The sequence below is a fragment of the Heptranchias perlo genome, chromosome 16 (genome assembly GCF_035084215.1).
Source record: "Heptranchias perlo isolate sHepPer1 chromosome 16, sHepPer1.hap1, whole genome shotgun sequence".
Lineage (NCBI taxonomy): Eukaryota > Metazoa > Chordata > Chondrichthyes > Hexanchiformes > Hexanchidae > Heptranchias > Heptranchias perlo.
Genome location: NC_090340.1, coordinates 45,008,652 through 45,027,155, shown reverse-complemented (window position 1 = coordinate 45,027,155; position 18,504 = coordinate 45,008,652). Strand labels below are relative to the sequence as shown.

Genomic DNA, 18,504 nt, shown 5'->3' with positions numbered 1-18,504 from the left:
GTTTTGTTGGAGCTGCATTCATCCAGGCAAGTGGTGAGTGTTCCATCACACTCCTGACTTGTGCCTTGTAGATGGTGGAAAGGCTTTGGGGAGTCAGGAGGTGAGTCACTCGCCGCAGAATACCCAGCCTCTGACCTGCTCTTGCAGCCACAGTATTTATGTGGCTGGTCCAGTTAAGTTTCTGGTCAATGGTGACCCCCAGGATGTTGATGGTGGGGGATTCGGCGATGGTAATGCTGTTGAATGTCAAGGAGAGGTGGTTAGACTCTCTCTTAATGGAGATGGTCATTGCCTGGCACTTGTCTGACGCGAATGTTACTTGCCACTTATCAGTCCAAGCCTGGATGTTGTCCAGGTCATGCTGCTTACGGGCACGGACTGCTTCATTATCTGAGGGGTTGCGAATGGAACTGAACACTGTGCAATCATCAGCGAACATCCCCATTTCTGACCTTATGATGGAGGCAAGGTCATTGATGAAGCAGCTGAAGATGGTTGAGCCTAGGACACTGCCCTGAGAAACTCCTGCAGCAATGACCTGGGGCTGAGATGATTGGCCTCCAACAACCACTACCATCTTCCTTTGTGCTAGGTATGACTCCAGCCACTGGAGAGTTTTCCCCCTGATTCCCATTGACTTCAATATACTAGGGCTCTTTAGTGCCATGCTTGGTCAAATGCTGCCTTGATGTCAAGGGCACTCACTCTTACCTCACCTCTGGAATTCAACTCTTTTGTCCATGTTTGGATCAAGGCTGTAATGAGGTCTGGAGCCGAGTGGTCCTGGCGGAACCCAAACTGAGCATCGGTGAGCAGGTTACTGGTGAGTAAGTGCCACTTGATAGCACTGTCAACGACACCTTCCATCACTTTGCTGATGATTGAGAGTAGACTGATGGGGCGGTAATTGGCCAGATTGGATTTGTCCTGCTTTTTGTGGACAGGACATACCTGGGCAATTTTCCACATTGTTGGGTAGATGCCAATCTACCCGACAGTGATTCCATCTGATGAGTTTGTACAGCTGAGACCACAGACCGATTGGAGATCATAAGAGTGGGTAGTAGTGGACATTCTGGGGGAGATTTTCATTGGCTCTGTCGGGCGGAAACAGGGCGGTTTGTGCCCTGAAAATCGCAAGGAAAAACTTACCGCCCCGTTTTCGTTCCCAATCCAGCCAAGGCCACCTTGAAAGGGGACTACCGCTGGGGAGCTAGAGCATCTACCTGTTTCAGGGAGTAGGCCCTTTTAATATGCAAATCATGTACACAGGACCCCAATTGCCATTTTGGGAGACAGCTGCCTTGTGCACGTTCCACCCAGTTTTATCCGGCAGTATAGACAAGGAGGACCAAATTAGCAACTTTAGAGCTATTTTTGTGGGGCCAGAAGGTGCAGGAGTGCTTCTCCAGGCTGCACAAGAATAATGTGGGCTGCTGCCACCCCGGGCTCCCCCTGTGCGATTGCCTCCCTCCAGCCCTACATTGCTGCCACCCGGGTTGTCTGATGTCATCCATGGCCCGCTGACAGTAAGGGAATGTGGCCCCCCCATCTAAAAGGAGCAGGCCTCCCACCGGCACAGTTGGGCAGCTGGCCGGGCAGTGCTCCGCCGGTTGGCCACCCGATAGTTAAAACCTACCCCACTGTCTTAGTAATCTGAATTACAAGCGGAAGCATGAAGGGAAAACATTAAATAACAGTTTAGTTGTGGGGATGTTGAGTTTTATCTACTTTACAGAATTGACTCTGATAGCACTTAAAGGAGGAAAAGTGATACCAAATCCACCACGGGCACGGAGACTGTCCTGAAAGGGAATTTTGTCTGATGCCTCTGATGACTAGGTGCTGCTGAAGACAAATATAAATAGCAATCACCAGTGGCAAGAAGGTTGAGTCTGCTGTTTTAAGTCAAGCTACAGTCAGACTCAACTCCCACCCATTCATACAGGACAGGCCAGAAATGTGTTTTTGGTATTGATTGCCTGTAGAGACCCTCCTTCCACAATGGGAAAGGTCGTGCACAGGCCAACAAAGCTATAAATGCAACTTTGCACTAACATGTGAGATTTGGATGTACAATTCAGTGAGAATCATGTTTGTGACTTCAGAACAGGCACAGTTATCTGTTATAGCTAAATCCATCACATATTATAGACAGGACAAGTTTGCAGCAAGGAAACCAACACATATTACAGAATTGCTTCCAATGGAAGTAGTGGTGTAATAAAACTGGGGTTTTACAGACAACACTGCAGCCCAATACAAAGAGAACTAACTGCAGATAAATAAAAATAATGTCCAGCTATCATTAGTTATCACTTGAACCACACCTCATTTAAAATTGAAGAGTTAGCATTAGACCATGCCTTATACTGTTTGGCCATGAAATAAGACACAGTATTCAAGATATTCATTATATAGCTTAATTTCACAGTCCTTGTATTAAGGCCCACGGCCGTGAGTCAGGAGTTTTGGGGCTGAAGCATACAGTTCTCTTTTACTACCACAGGATGTCTCTAATCCACATTGTAAAATACTGCATGATATCCAGTGGTGGAGCACTGTTCTTCATAATCTCTAAAAATGAAGGGACAGCTATTTTATAAGGTGGTTTTGAATATTTTCATCCTGGTTAACTAAATAAAAAATAAAGTTTCTATTTGCTATTCCTTTTTTTAAAAAAATTGCATTTTTCTCACCCAATTCACTCCTGAAACCATTTGTTCCTTGCTGGGCTGTGGTCCCAATCATCCTCTTGGCCACTATTCATGTGTGAGCCTTGACAGTGAGTGCCAACAGGCTACTTAATTGTGAAGTTGTCCTCAATGCAGTCCTCACCTGCTGTTGACACATGCACAATTCCAGTAGAGACCACTGGATAGTAATCAGGATCCTGACCAATTTTCTCCTCCCTACCCAGGGACATTGAGGCCAATTGTAACATTCCTATTAGTGCCCCAACTGAGATCAGCTACTTCAGCACAGGCATGGGGATTGAACCTGGAACCTACCTGGTTCAGTATAGTTTAGCTAAACATTTTATTAACTAGCTGAGCCATCAGAGGGTTTGCCACATTCTTGAGTAAAGTCATTGGGCCAGAAATTGCACTGAATGGTGAGCACATATTGCCCGCTGCTGGTAAGTAACCAACTCACCCACAAACCTTTTGCAGCCTTCTGGGTGTCAACTTGCTTTAATTGAGACCTGCAAGAAGTGCAGGGGTCTTTCCCAGACTTCTCTGAGCTGTGAGAGGCGGAAAGGATCGCGCTCTCCCCTCAACCAATCAGCTAGAAGCAAGCCATGTTGTGGGAACCAGGACGTGAAGCTCATTCACAAACCGTGCAGACTAAGAACCAGGAAGTGTCAGATGAGATTAGTAAATGGACTATAACATCAGATAGAGAAAGCGAAATAAGGAGAGGGTAAGATTAAAAGATTGAGATAAAACAGACAGAATGAAAAAGTAAAAAAATAAAAATGTAAAATTTTTAAATTAAAATCAACTTTTTTAAATGTCCAAAAACTATTAAAATTGGGAGGAATGAGACTGCACATTTGAAAATTCTGACACCCGGCTCTCAGACTTTTTAAACAACTCTCTGATATCTAAAAAGCTCCTTCCGGCTGTATCCTGGCTTCATTAATTATGCACGAGATTAACACGGCGGCAGGACAGGCTCCTGGTGCCAGTTCGGAGCAGCCCAGACTTTTTCAGTCTATTTTAGTGGCTACTTACCATGTTCCAGCAGCAAGTTCAGGCTCCTCAATGGTGATCCAGTCAGCGAGCTGTCAACTGCGGAGCGTTCAGACCACTGGTGAATCAGGAAGAGCAAGTTCCCGATTTCTGCGTTTGACTGCCAATGTACAGTTGCCGGTACTTGCTCTTCCATTTGCCCATTAATAATGGTGGGCGTTGTTAGGCTCACCGTTACTTTATGAACAATTTCTGGCCCATTATAGTGAGATTAATCCTGCAGTTATAAAGCACAGATCAATTATAACTGCAGAAAACAAGTGAATTTAGATACATTTAGAAATATAGCATGTTAAAAGAAAGAAATGAAAAAATAATCAGAAGTGCAATTTAACCCAAGACTGTGATTATGAAGAGAAACATTTATCACTGATCTGTCCAAATTCACTCAAACTATATGTGGTGTGTCCTCTTACAGGGAAAACTCCTGAAACAGAAGAGATTGAAGTACTTCTGGAACAAATGGAACCTGATTGACATGGCCATTATCCTGTGCAGCTGGAGTGCATTTGGACTGCATATAAAACGAGTAGCGCTTGGAACTAGAGTTATAGAGGACTACCTCCAAAATCGGGACAGGTTTGTTGTTTAATAAATTATAATAACCCACTTATTGTACAAGATGAGAGCTTTGTATTCCAATCAGTGAGCATAAATTTTACTGCTTGGGTCTGTGCCAGAATTATTTTCTGATGGGTGATATGACCCATTGTCTTAAGCATTTAAATTTACTGCTGACGGAGATGAAGCATTTTACACCTGAGCTCTAACAGAGGCTGGAGTGAGTATAAACACCTGGTCTAGGGCAAAATGCCTAGATATATATTGTTTTCAAAAAGATAAATTGTGTTCCTGACTGAAGAAGAAAGTAACAACTGGAGTCATGCTCCTCTGGGAACAAGACCAGTAATTGTTTTAAAATAGTACTTTAGGCAATGTTTTAACCTCCTGCAAGGTTTTAATGCCACTCCATAATGTAAATATCTACAGCAAGCAGCAGAAAGTAATTACCATCGACTCACCCTGAATAAATAAAAACATTTTGAACCCCGCCTGGAGAATGTGTTACAGGTAATGGCTGTTTACTGGCTGATACCAATGGGACAGTAAATTCACCATTCATCTTAGAAATTGACTCCAAAATACTCCCGTTTTAAATCCCTTATTTTTAAGTCTGTTACCAAGTACCTGAGAAACCGTTCCTTTATATGTCAACCAGACTAGTAGAAGATCTTGCTAAGACAATGGGAGAGGCTGACTACAGCTGCTAGCCATGGCTCAGTGGTCATACTCTTGCCTTCTGAGTCAGGAGGTTGTGGGTTCAATTCCCACTCCAGAGACTTGAGCACAAAATCTAGACTGACACTTCAGGGAGTGCTGCACTGTCGGAGGTGCCCTCTTTTGGATGAGACATTAAACCAAGGCTTCGTATGTCCTCCCAGGTGGATGTAAAAGATCCCATAGCACTATTTGAAGAATACCGGGGACTTCTCCTTGGTGTCCTGACCAATATTTATCCCTCAATCAACATCACTAAAAAAAACAGATTATCTGATCATTATCACATTGCTGTTTGTGGGACCTTGCTGTGTACAAATTGGCTACCGCGTTTCCTACATAACAACAGTGACTACACTTCAAAACGTACTTCATTAGTTGTAAAGCACATTGCGACGTCCTGAGGCTGTATAAATGCAAGTTATTTCTTTCATAGAAACATAGAAAAAAGGAGCAAGAGTAGGCCATTCGGCCTTCGGGCCTGCTCCACCATTCAAAATGATCATGGCTGATCGTCTAACTCAGTACCCTGTTCCCGCTTTTTCCCCCATATCCCTTGATCCCTTTAGCATTAAGAAATATATCTGTCTCCTTCTTGAATACATCTAATGATTTGGCCTCCACTGCCTTGTCTTTCTTTAATATGGCAGTACTTCTGATTAGGACTATCCATTTTCCATTCATTTCTATGGTATTGGCTCCTCATCACAGCAACCATTTTTGCTTTCTTTACCGTAAGCTCCAATTCACGTAAGCAATGTAAGAAACTTTTATACCCTTTTTTCCTGTAGCTACACATTAATCAGCCAAAGTCCCCAGAAAGCCTCGGAAAGTATTACTAATAGATTTTTTGCAGAATATGAGCAGTAATTTATGTGCCTAGCATTTTTCCAAAGAGTTATCTAAATGCCAACCATCTAATAGATTTGTCGTTGTCTTTTAATTAATGCCTTGTATTTTGCATTATGCTACAGTTAATACCACGAGTTATGACAGCTATTTACATAGAATTAACAGCACAGAAACAGGCAATTCGGCCCAACTGGTCTATGCCAGTGTTTATGCTCCTCCCACCCTTCTTCATCTAACCCTATCAGCATATCCTTCCATTTCTTTCTCCCTCATGAACTTAACTAGCATCAATTTAATATGATGCATCAGTTATAGGGCCCATGGGTAACATTGGAAAGTGAACTCTTGATAAATATAATTTTATTTACATGCAGGATTTTTGTTATTTGCTTCATAAAGAAATTGTGCAAGGCATTTCAGTTCGAACATGATCTACGCTAAATTTACAAGCACAATGGTGTGGAATTATTATTTTACTTCTGCATAACCTTCTACTGTATTAGTTACATTTACTGACATTTATTTAACCCAATACTTTTTTTGTGAGAGTAAGAACCTCTCTTTCTTTTCAACAGTAACTACATTTCAAAATTACTTAATTGGCTTTGATGCAATTTAAGACATCCGAAGAATGTGAAAGTTGCTATATAAATATGAGCTCTTTCTTTCTTTCTTTTCAAGCTATTATTTCTGATATTTTCTTGGTTTCCAAACATCAATTATAGCAGAGAGGAGAGAAAGAAAGAATTGCATTTATATAGTGCCTTATCACATCTTCACGGCATCCAAAAATGCTTTACATCCAACGGGAATTACTTTTGAAGTGTAATCACTATTGTTATGTGGGCAAATGTGGTAGCCAATTTGCAGATCTATCCCACAAATAGCAAATGAAATAAATAACCAGTCAATCTGTTTTTGGTTGGGTTGGTTGAGCGTGCAGTGTTGGCCAGGATACTAGGAGAACTCCCTGCTCTTCTTTGAACAATGTCATAGGATCTTTTACACCCAAAAGACAAAAGATGACCTGCTCCCATATCTCTACCAGTGCCATTCTGAGCTGACATGACCCACTGGTGACTCTCAGTCCATTTTGCAAGAACTATAATAATTATGCCAACTGGAACCTTTAAAGACCAGAGACTTCATTCAGTATGACAATATCTATTGATAAATTTAATAGTAAAACTTCTTTTTTTCAAAACCATTGTCAATCTAAATTGATTATCTTTGTGGTTATTTCCAGGTTTGTAAATTTCTACGAGACTGCAATTATAGATTCAGGCCTGGGTTATGTGATTGCTTTCCTGGTGTCACTTGCTACGGTTAAATTCTGGAATCTGCTGCATTTGAATCCCAAGATGCATTTGATTACTTCTTCCCTGCAGAGAGCCTGGAGTAATCTTCTGGGACTTCTGGTCATCATGCTGGTGTTGCTCGTGTCCTACTCCTCTGTAGTAAGCAACCTATATCTCCTTAGTGCTAATGGGCAAATCTAAATCCATGCTCTGGATGCAGAATATTTATTCAACAGTGGCAGGTGTTAACAGTATAATGCTTATGTTGCATCTTTATGGAAGGGGCACATGTGATCCTTGGAATTTAAATTGATCCATACTGGACATATTTAAATAAGTATGAATAGTTCAGTTTAGACTAAGTAGCAATCATGATGCGTATTCCCAAGTACTGTGTAGAATTACTAATAGTAACATTTGAAAGTGCTGTATTGAAATCTGTTCAGATGATGCCATCTGTTTGAGAAATCAGCCAACCAAGGAATGTTCAAATGTATTTCTGGTATAGGACAGTCTGATGACCTGGCTTTGTTGCTAAACAAACTCATGCCATGGCATGGTAGGATTGGGTTGGCATGCGTGATTCCCTACACAATCTCAGCCAAGCTGTGGGAAAAAGTATCAAGTAAATATGAAATGCTTCCCCATAGAGACAAGGGGAAATTATGGATTAAGTCATTGGTGACAAGTAGAGAGGCCTGAAAGGAGGCCACCGGCCAGAGAATGGTACAATACACAGGAGGATCAAAAGGGAGGCACATTTCAAAATTTGGAAAAAATATAATCGAAAACATTTAATTTTCAGAATCCAACTGCAAGTAGCATTTTACTGAGTTTAATTTGGTGGTCTCATCTTAATTGGCCTGTATAGAACTACTCACCCATATTCCAAGAGATTTAAAGTTGTTCTCATATTTCAGGAAGTTTCCGGACATCAGGGAAAATTGACATTTAAACTGTAAAATCCTTGCAAATTTAGAAGGAAATGTCTCCAATCAGTCCTTTGAAATCCTTTACACATTAAATAACAATATAACAGTTATACTATTTTTTCCCTTCTTCCACTGGCAGATGTGTGCCAAGCAGATATGGAGCATGTGTGATGTAGAGTTCCTGCTTGATGAAAGAAAAGGCTGTTTATTATAAAATGGTGACTAGTGATAAGGAGTGAGCCTTTGGCTTAGTGGTAGCATTTCTGCCTTTGAGTCAGGGTTCAATCCCCACTGCAAACAGCCCCAGCGAGTAGAGACTAGAATATAGTCCCTAAATACTGGGATGATCCCTAAGGGGGTTTATATTCTGGACAGAGTGATGACCACTGGCTCAGTGGTACTATTCCCACCTCTGAGTCAAAAGGGTTGGGTTCAGGACCCATTTAAGACAGCCCTGGTGAGCAGATTGACGTCTAGTGAGGATACTTGTGTCCAATTGGTGCAGGCGCCCCACCCCATCACTAATCGTAAAGGGTAGGTGGGGTTGGTTGTAAGCCACCAAGGAGAAGGTACTCTGAAGATAAAAATCGTGAGGAACGCACCTTGAAACCATCTCAGCTACTGTTCCCTAGTAAGTGGCTCAAGAATCTCATGTGAGAGGCTTCTGCCCTAGGGCAGGTCCTAACTCAATGGATAGACTAATGATAAATTCTCAACAGAATAAAATAAATAGAATGTATATTAATTGTCCTGGCATAATTAGATTTATAAAAACTAATTTGCAGGATCCTAGCCTTTAATCTTAACCATAGAAAAGTGAGGGTAAGGTAAATGCACTAAATACTTTGGGAACAACATGTAATTCTATTCAGATTAAAATATTTTATCATTGTTATGTACATCAGAAAAAAAGTCATATAGACATATAGCTGAACTCACAATTCATTTGCTCTTCCTACTGTCACGTACAATCCATATGTGATGTGACTTGCATTATAATTCATTAATGGCTGCTTCTACTACTCGAGCCACGTGCTAATTGATATGGGAATAGGCAGATCAGAAAGGTGAAGGCTGAAAGAGTGGTGTGGGAAGAAGGGGTTCCATTTCATGGGACACTGGCACCAGTACTGGGACAGATAGGAGCTATAGCGTTTGTCGGGTGCCAGTTTCGGCGTCTCTGATGGACAGGCACTCGAGGATGCGGCTCAGCTCCAGCGCCTCCTGCTTCGCGTCTGTGAGGACGACGATCTGTTGTGGCCCCCCTCCAGTCCTCGCCCTCTCCTGTGAATTCTGGGCTCTCTTCTATAAGGGGAGAAAGTACAGACACGTGAGTGAGTGACGGTGACGTGGTCAACCGATGAAGGCATTGGTTTGGGTGCAGCTGACCGTGAAAGAGATGCATCAGAGGGTGAGTATGAGATAGAGCCATGGCATTGGATGAGGATTGGGTTGAGTGGTAGTGGTGGGGATGAGGAAGTGCTGAGGAAGTGCAGGTACATTGAGGATGAGTCTTAAGTGGGTGTGAGGAGTGATGTGATAGAGTAGTGTTGGCAGTGCAGAATGAATTGGTGGGTGGGGGCGGTGATGTGGAAGATGGAATGTAGGAGAATGAGTAAGTGTACTCACTTTGGCCGACCTAATTAGGTCATTGAAGCGCTTCCTGCACTGGATCCATGTGCGGGAGGTGTTGCTGTTGACCTCCTCTGCCACCTCGAGCCACGCCTTCTTGGTGGCAGAGGCAGGCCACTTCCTCCCGTCCACCGGGTAGAAAACATCCCTCCTCCTCCTCACCCCATCCAGTAGCACCTGGCGTGAGGCATTGCTAAATCTAGGAGCAGCCTTTCCCCTGTGCTGCTCCATTGTGCTGTGTGAGTGTTTGCTCCAGGAGCTGACATTGGAGGACTGCCCCTTTAAATAGAACTCCTCCAGCTGACAGCCTGTGATGCGGGTGCGCAGTCCGCCCGCTGCGCAGCTTTCGGACAGCAAACCCGGAAGCCACGTTAAGTGGCTCCAATTGACCTGCGATCGCGTGGGAAATGGACAGATTTTATTGGGCAGGTTGCCCACATGCCCAATCACCACCCGCCCCTCCCCCCCCCCCCCCCCCCTGCTGCCATCCCGCCTCCCCGCTAATATTGGGGCCTTAGAGAGGATAAAACTCCTGGTCCGGATGAATTGCATCCGCGCATACTAAAAGAAATTAGGGAAGAGATAGCAGAGGCACTATTACATATATATAAAAATTCATTAGAAAAGGGAATAGTGCCAGAGGACTGGCGGACAGCTAATGTGATTCCTATATTTAAAAAGGGAGATAGAACAAGTCCAGGGAACTATGGACCATTTAGCTTAATGTGTGTGGTAGGAAAGATAATGGAATCTTTATTCAAAGGTGTAATAGAAAAACATCTCGAAACCAAAAATATAATAAAGAATAGTCAGCACCGATTTCAAATGGAAGGTCATGCTTGACCAACCTGATTGAATTCTTTGAAGAAGTAACAGAAAGGATAATGCAGTAGACATAATATATTTCAAAAGGCCTTTGAGAATGTACTGCATAGTAGACTCATGACTAAGGCCAAAGCATGTGGAGTCAGGGGACAAGTAGCAGAATGAATTAGACAGTAGGGGTTAAAGGTAGTTACTCAGATTGGCAAAAGGTGGGAAGTGGTGTTCCATAAGGATCGGTGCTGGGACCACTGTTGTTCGCCATTTACATGAACGATTTGTACTTGGGAATAGTAAGTACATTTTCAAAATTTGCGAACGACACCAAATTGGGGGTGTAGTTAATACTGAAGAGGACTGTGACAAAATACAGGAAGACATTAATAAACTTGCATAATGAGCATGTTATGAGCAAAGGAATTTCAATATAGACAAGTGTGAGATGGTACATTATGGTAGGAAGAATAGAGGCGACTGGCATAGATGCATTTAAGGGGAAGATGGATAAACACTAGGTAGAAGCGAATAGAAGGATATGTTAATGGGGTTAGATGAAGAAGGGTGGGAGGAGGCTCGTGTGGAGCATAAACACCGACATAGTCCTGTTAGGATGATTGGCCTGTTTCTGTGCTGTACATTCTATGTAATTCTATGTAATTCTCTCTCCCACAGTGTAACCTGGTGCTGGGTTTGAACTTATCCTCCTACAGAACTTTCAGCAGTGCAGTTTTAACAATTATCCGCCTACAGCTTGGAGTCTTCAACTATGATGAGGTGGGACAGTTGCAACGTCACTAACTGCATAGTTTAGTTTGTGATTAGGGTATTTATATAAAGACTGCAGAAGTTACAAAATTACCCTGGGTAATTTGCTAATCACTCTAACCAAATGTGCACGTCAGAAATCTGGCACAATTACTCTTAGCAATGTTTATGTAGGAATAATTTCAGTATAACACAATGTCTACATTGGTGAAAAGTTCCATCTCTTCGGAAGTTTATCCAGTCCGCTAATCCTTCCATTGACATCCGCCAAACTTTTGCATTAGTTTAATTTCCCATTTACTTTCAAAATGGTAATTGTTATATTTACAGGCTTCATTTAAATATTTACTGATTTTCTAAAACAATAAACAGTGGGTAGTGAAAGAAGTCTGGTAAGGGATGGAGAAGAGGGTTGCATTAAATTTGTGAATTAGTCTTTATCCGTTAGCAATAAGTGTTATGAGCATATCTGCCAATAGGAGACATGGTCAGTCAATATTGACTGGTCTTGGAGCCCTTTTTTATTTGTTCTTGGGTTATGGCAAGGGCTCATTTATTGGCTATTCATAGCTGCGCTGAAAAGGTGGTGTTGAGCCTTATTGAACCACTGCAGTCATTGTGGTGATGCTGCTGCCATGATAGTGTTAGGATTGTTTTTGCAACTGAGTGCCTTGCAGGCCACTTCAGAGGGTATGAAGAGCCAATCACATAGTGTGGGACTGGAGTTATATGTAGGCCAGATTGAGTACGGGTGGTAGATTTGCTTTCTTGAAGGGAATGTGAAGTGTTTCTTACTGTACAACATAAAACCAGTTGATATTGATGGATTGATCCAAGGAGTTAACATCTGTTTTATGTACATGTTCATTATAGTACACGCTACCACGGTATCACTGCGCCATCTATGATTTAAACTGTGCAACTGCAAGACCTATTTCTGGAGCCACAGCAAAAATAAATAATACTGAAGATTAAGTCGGACAGTTTTTAATCTGAAATGCTAAAGTGAAAATCATATGAAATCATCGAGTGTATTTTCATACAATTTAAAGTCAGATACTCTTATGTCCTGGACCATAACGAAAACACAAACCCTGCAAAATCCTTTTTTTCGCACATAATTATGCAAGCTCAAGCTGCTTTTCTGATAATATTGCAGAAAATAGTTAGTACAACTCTATAAACCAGGTGTTTCAGAAAATGGACTTGCAGGTTTTCCCTACTTATTTTATAACAGAAAGCTTGTGTAACACATGATTATTTCCCTGATTGATATGTGAACCCTATGATCTTTCTTGTTTTTGATTTTTTTTTCACATGTAGAAGCTCCCATCTGGAATATGATGGTTTTCCTATCATATTTCCCTCCTTTCTGCACTTTTTCCCTTGAAATGTGAAAAACTGCTAGTGAACCCAAATGCTGTGGGATCTGGTGGGAGCTGTGAGATCTGCTGTTCGCTTGATCTGTGGCCATCCAGAACCTGAACCCAGTACCTGTGGCATGGATGAAGTTGACTAACGTGAGCCTGTTGTTTCTCAGGATAGCAGCACATGTCAGGCCTCTGGCCTAGCCCCTCAGAGGCATACTCAAAGAGCACATGGGAGGCAGTCACACAAGAAATGCAGCCCACAGCAGGTCCATCCCAGGACTCAGCTGCGATCAGACGAGGACCACCACCAACTCAGGCCACAGCCAGCCATCTCTCGTAACCCTGGCCCTTAGGTGACACCTAGAAACAGAACCAGTCTGGGTATTAAAAAAGTACATCTAGGCACTCATGGGAAGCACAGCGACAGCAAGTAGTTTGTCACACTTTTTATAAAATGAGAATTATGTTGAACTTTGATTTGGCTTTGTTACTTGATGATAGAATGAGGTCTTGTGAAGTCTGTTAGGGGTGACATGTCATTTTTGTTAATGGAAGCTAGAAAGACAGATGTCTATGTATGGAATGATTGGAATTGGCAGGAAGGCTGGGAAGATGTTGTCATGGAATGTTGCTAAGGGCACCACCTTAATCCGAGCAGTAAGTATAATTACTCACCTCTCTTCGAATGTCCTTAACAGCTGACACAGAAGAGTCCTTCGAGTACTGATCTACCTGATGCTGAGTTCTAGGTTCCTCAGCATCTGGGCCTACTTCCTCCTGCCATTCCATGTCCAGTCATTACTCAATTATGAAGTTCAGAAGGGTTAAGCAAGCAACCACAATGCATGAGACTCATTCAGGATCATATAGCAGTGCCCCATCTGATCTATCAAGGCAGCAAAACGTTGCTTTCAGAACCCCATGGTTCCCTGTGACCATTCTAGTAGATGTATAGGCCTCGGTGTAGCAATGTTCTGCCAGTGAGTTTGGCAATCGAAAAGGGGTCATGAATAATGGAAGCAAGGGATATGCCTTGTCTGCCAGAAGCCATCCCACCATTCCACTTGGAGTGTAAATATCAAGAACTCTGCCTCCTTAAGCCATCCAGCACATTTGGGTGTATATGCTGGTGAAGGGACAGGCATAGCAAATAGCACCTCTCATCCGGACCAGAAACACTAGGGGAATGAAAAATGGGCAGAACAGTAGCGACAATGGGTCCTGTTGAAAATTACAAGCCCCAAATCGTGTTGCACTTGCCGCTACAAACAGGGATTATCTGGGCCATATGTTTTGAAACAATATTAATTCACTACCATTTTCTTTAGTCCATGTTCACGCTGAATAGCTATAGTAATGCTTTCCTATATTCTCCTGGTAAAATTCGATTGGCTGTAGCACTAAAGGTTCAATGTTGTGTTGAACATTGCCACTAACTCTGAGTGACGCAAATGAGATTTCGATCCCAGGACTAACAGCAGGGTTTTGAGGAACGATGATGTTTTTCAGCTAAAAACTAATACTTTTGGGGGGAGGGGAGGGAAGGGGATGGGCATTATGGTGCTGCAAACACAAAAGTGACATTTGATTTATTTTTAAAGTCAGTACAAAGTCTAGTGTACAGATCACAGCTCGTGCAAGTTTTAAATCCTGCAAACCTGGGCCTGTGACTTATGTGTAATGCAGATTTTCCAGTCATCATCTCCAGGAATTTCCTCAGGGTTTCTTCCACTCTGCCACCATAACTCCATAAACAGGGTTTTCACCAAACTTTTGCCAAAGTTACGGTGACAGATCAGGAGAAACTCTGAGAAAATTCACCCTCCATGTGTGAAATGGATGCACAGATTTTATAGTATATTAATGAAAGTAATTGTAATAATGTTACTTGGTAATGGCAACTACCAATAAATAGTATTGTAAAGAAAATAACTGGGCCTAAGAGTTTAGTCCTTGAGGACTGTCAGATTTAATGTTTATTTTAAACAATGCATTAAATCAATTATTTTTCTCTTTATTTTGTTCAGGTGCTGAGAGCTAATCCGATCTTGGGTGCATTCATTATCAGTACCTGTGTTATCTTCATGACATTTATTCTCATAAATGTTTTTGTTTCTGCTTTACTTGTGTCCTTCAGCGAGGAGCGGCATCATCCAATGGTTTGTACCAAAATGACCTTGCACCCATATATTCTTTTGCTGACCAATATTGTAGATTTACAGTTTGATGATCAAAGACTAAACCACATACATTTGTGTACACACGCACACACCCCCATCTGCACACACCCATGTACTTGCATACACACATACACATTTGCAGATTTACACAGAGGATTGATTTTTTTTCCTCTTGTGCTGAGGCACTGATTCAGACACAAAGTTAGTGAAAAAGTGCATGATTTGCATTCCTGCAATAAACTGTACCTTTCTCGTGGGAGCCTCATTACAGGCACGGTAATTATACAAATAAATCTCTTGTTTCATTTCACATTTTTTTCAGAGGACTTTGCCCCTGGTGCTGGTTTTGCTCATATAAAATTAATACATAAGTAATCTTTTGCTCTAGCCTGCTCCAACAGAGCATGTTACAGGATTGTACAGTTATTGTTAAAAGTTTTGATTTTTATAACATTTGAAATTAGAATTCACTATATTTTGCTGAGTAGTGTGTTATTTTTGCAATTTTTGTGTTTGTTTCTGCAAATACTTTCATTATTTGTAGTTGCTGCCATTTAAATATCACCATGCAAAATGGTGAGGATAAGAATTCCTTTAGAGGATTCCAACAGCACTGCATGACTTAATGAGGAAAACAGGTTACTGAGCAGGAGCAAATGAGATGTCTTGTCCACATCCATCAGTAGCCTAGGACCCACGGTTATATACCTGACACAGCAATGTGGACATGTCTCTTCATAAAAGATGCTGTTACAAAATTGTCCCATTTATGGCATGATGACCTTCAGGCAACTTCTAGAACGGGAACAGTTCTTCCTAGTGCAGTGAAGGTTACCACAGCATTAAGCATTTGTACTACAGGATCCTTCCAAGCCACTGCAGATGACACCACTTTTCCTGTGGAAAGGAGACATCAGCTGGGCAGGGCACGGAGCTATCATTGGGTGGCAGGGTTCTCTTGAGTGCAGGGGCCTAGAAATCTGTTGGGGGTTGTCCCTGTCTCCTGCCGCAACTTTTGACATCCACATGGGAATTAGGGCACCTCGTATTAATTCCATGGACTACATGAACAGGATAGGTTTGCACTCAATTAATGTTTAGAATGGTATCTGACTACAAAAGGATCATTATGCATTTCGGCACCAATATGAATGTCCAGCATGGTTTCCATTCTGTCGCACTGCATGGTGCCCTCATTAGTTGAAGGAGAAGAAATGCTGGGTGGACGGCTCTTAGGAGAGCAGGGCTACCCTTTGCAACCTTCAAGGCAGTTTTCCCCATATTTTTGCTCTGTTCTGTTCTGTACAATTACACAGCTTTCCTGTTGTCACCATAATCATCCCTTTAATAATGAGCTGCTGTGTTGTTGGATTTTCTCTTCCCCCCCACCCCTCTCCCCCCAGTCAATTGTGCTGCAGGCCAGCTGCTCTGGCCACCTTTTTCAGTCTATTCAAATGAGAGGGAGGGTCAAGCCTTGCAAAAGTCAGAGGTCAACCATCCATGCTGGTGGCTCAAGCACACCCGTGCCCTGGATCAGCTCTACCCCGATTTTGCCACAGTTGTAAAACCAGAGTTTTAATGCACAAATAGTCCCATCTTCTTTGATCTTGTTTGTATTAATGACTTTGCTTTATGTCTGTGGGGAAAGAAGTGAAAAATTGCAAGGTGGGGAGTTCGTAGAACCAACCAACACTAATTGCAGCCGGCACACTCTCCTCCCTCAGACAGTAACATTAATTACCTAGTGCTGGTGCTGGGTGGAGAGCAAAAATACAGCTAGAACAGGAGCGGTGGTAGAACCTGGTACACACAACACCCAGGAGCAAACCGCCTTTCTGCCATCTGACCTCAGATGTCAAACAACATCAATGTACAAAAGGGAAAATCTACCATAATATTCTTTCAGATAAGTATCTAATTGAATTGTTTCTATTACAGACCTTTCATGAAACAAAAATAATTAAAATGCAAAATTAGGAGTTATCCCTCTTGAACTGTTTCTAAATCCTTTGCCCATCATTAATTCTAATTTGTTTTAGTCACCCCATTAATATTTATATATGCTATGTTTGATGTTTAATTGGCTTGAAATCTAATCTTAGACAGACGTCTGCCATAAACCTAGCAGGTGTGCACCAGAAGATCTGCAAATCCCAGGCAGTTCCTGCAGGACCTTGTTTGGGGTGAAGAGAGCGTGGCTTGGGAGGGGACGCCCAGGTTTGGGCATTTCCTTGTCCATGGTCTGGCAGAAGAGCAATGGGCCAATACGTAGGGTTAGACCACTGCCCGGCAGAAGCGGGCCAGTACACTTGGGGGTTCTGGTCTAAGTTCCCTTGAAGATAGAAAAATGTTAGGCTTTTCTCCCCCCCAGCCTCCTCTGTGAATGGCTGGTGATGGGCAGTACTGAAGCATCTTTGTGGGGGGAGCAGGGGAGGGAGAAAGTGGGGCAGCAAGGCCCCCACCTACATACTTACTCCCAGCACCTTAAGTTGCAATTTCCAGTCTCCTTTGGCAGCAGGCACCCCTAGTGGCGACCTCCCCCTGACCCTGCATATTTTGATGGGATCAGCACTGGAGGTCTTTAGCGGGTACTTACGTCAGGATTGATGACCCAGGAATTTCCCGCACCATTTAATTTTTGTCCTCCGTTTTTACATGTTTTTACAAGTACCTGGATTTTTCTCAAGTTTAGTCTGCTCGTGGTTTACTGTGAGAAATGGAGATTGCTAAATCTCTTTCATTGTGAATCATTCTGTGAGTGATGTTTGCAGCAGAAGTCATGTTGCATATCAATAAATTCTATTTATATATATATATATATATATATATATATATACACACAGTTAGTTAAAAATATTGGGAAAGATAAACATAAAGGAAAATTATAATTAGGCACAGGTAAAGGGCAGATCATGTGTATCACATGCCAGTGAAAGATGAAAAATGATATGAGCAGTAATTATATTCATTTATTCCATAAGATTAACTGAGAAATCTAAAGGTAGGATTGGCAGTGTCATAAGAATTGAATTTTTGAACCATTCAGTTATTTGGTTAATTTGTTTCCTTTTCAGCCTTTAGAGGATGAAGAAATAGTTGACCTGTTGATGATGAAACTCTGCGGCATCATTGGAGTTCAATGGAAGAAGAAGGAAGAGCCACAGTCAAATGCTGAAGCAAAGTAATCATTTCTTTAAAAGAGAAAAGAGTGAGCCTCTGTAGGAATCAGGGATGGAGAAAACTGGAGAAATTAATGATTGTTTGTAAGACACTGCAAAGGGAACATTCAATAAGATCAAAGTTAAGAAAGGGAGCAAGAATATTTTATAGTAATCATCATGGAATGGATTTTTTAATGAATTTTTTCATTAGTCTTTTTGTGTTTCAACATTTTTGTAATTAGTAATTTCAGAATTCATGTTAAATTGATAAATTGCTATAAAACCTCTGCTTTCACATTTACGAACATAGGAACAGGAGTAGGCCATTCAGCCCTTTGAGCTTGTTCTGCCATTCTATTAGATCATGGCTAATCTATACCTCAATTCCATTTACTCGCCTTTGCTCCATATCCCTTAATACCTTTACCAAACAAAAATCTATCGATGTCAGACTTGAAC

At 41.9% G+C, this 18,504-nt stretch overlaps 1 protein-coding gene across 1 annotated transcript in view; it reads left to right on the top strand.

Annotated features, from left to right (window-relative positions):
* LOC137333431 (polycystin-1-like protein 2) overlaps positions 1-18,157 on the top strand; it is a 119,269-nt gene extending 101,112 nt beyond the window's left edge. The window contains exons 33-37 of the mRNA XM_067997581.1: positions 4,174-4,334; positions 7,132-7,342; positions 11,242-11,343; positions 14,732-14,863; positions 17,959-18,157. Of these exons, the coding sequence (XP_067853682.1) occupies positions 4,174-4,334; positions 7,132-7,342; positions 11,242-11,343; positions 14,732-14,863; positions 17,959-18,069 (717 nt within the window). The 3' untranslated portion in view covers positions 18,070-18,157. The remainder of the gene's footprint in view (positions 1-4,173; positions 4,335-7,131; positions 7,343-11,241; positions 11,344-14,731; positions 14,864-17,958) is intronic.
* The last annotated feature ends 347 nt before the right edge of the window (positions 18,158-18,504 follow it).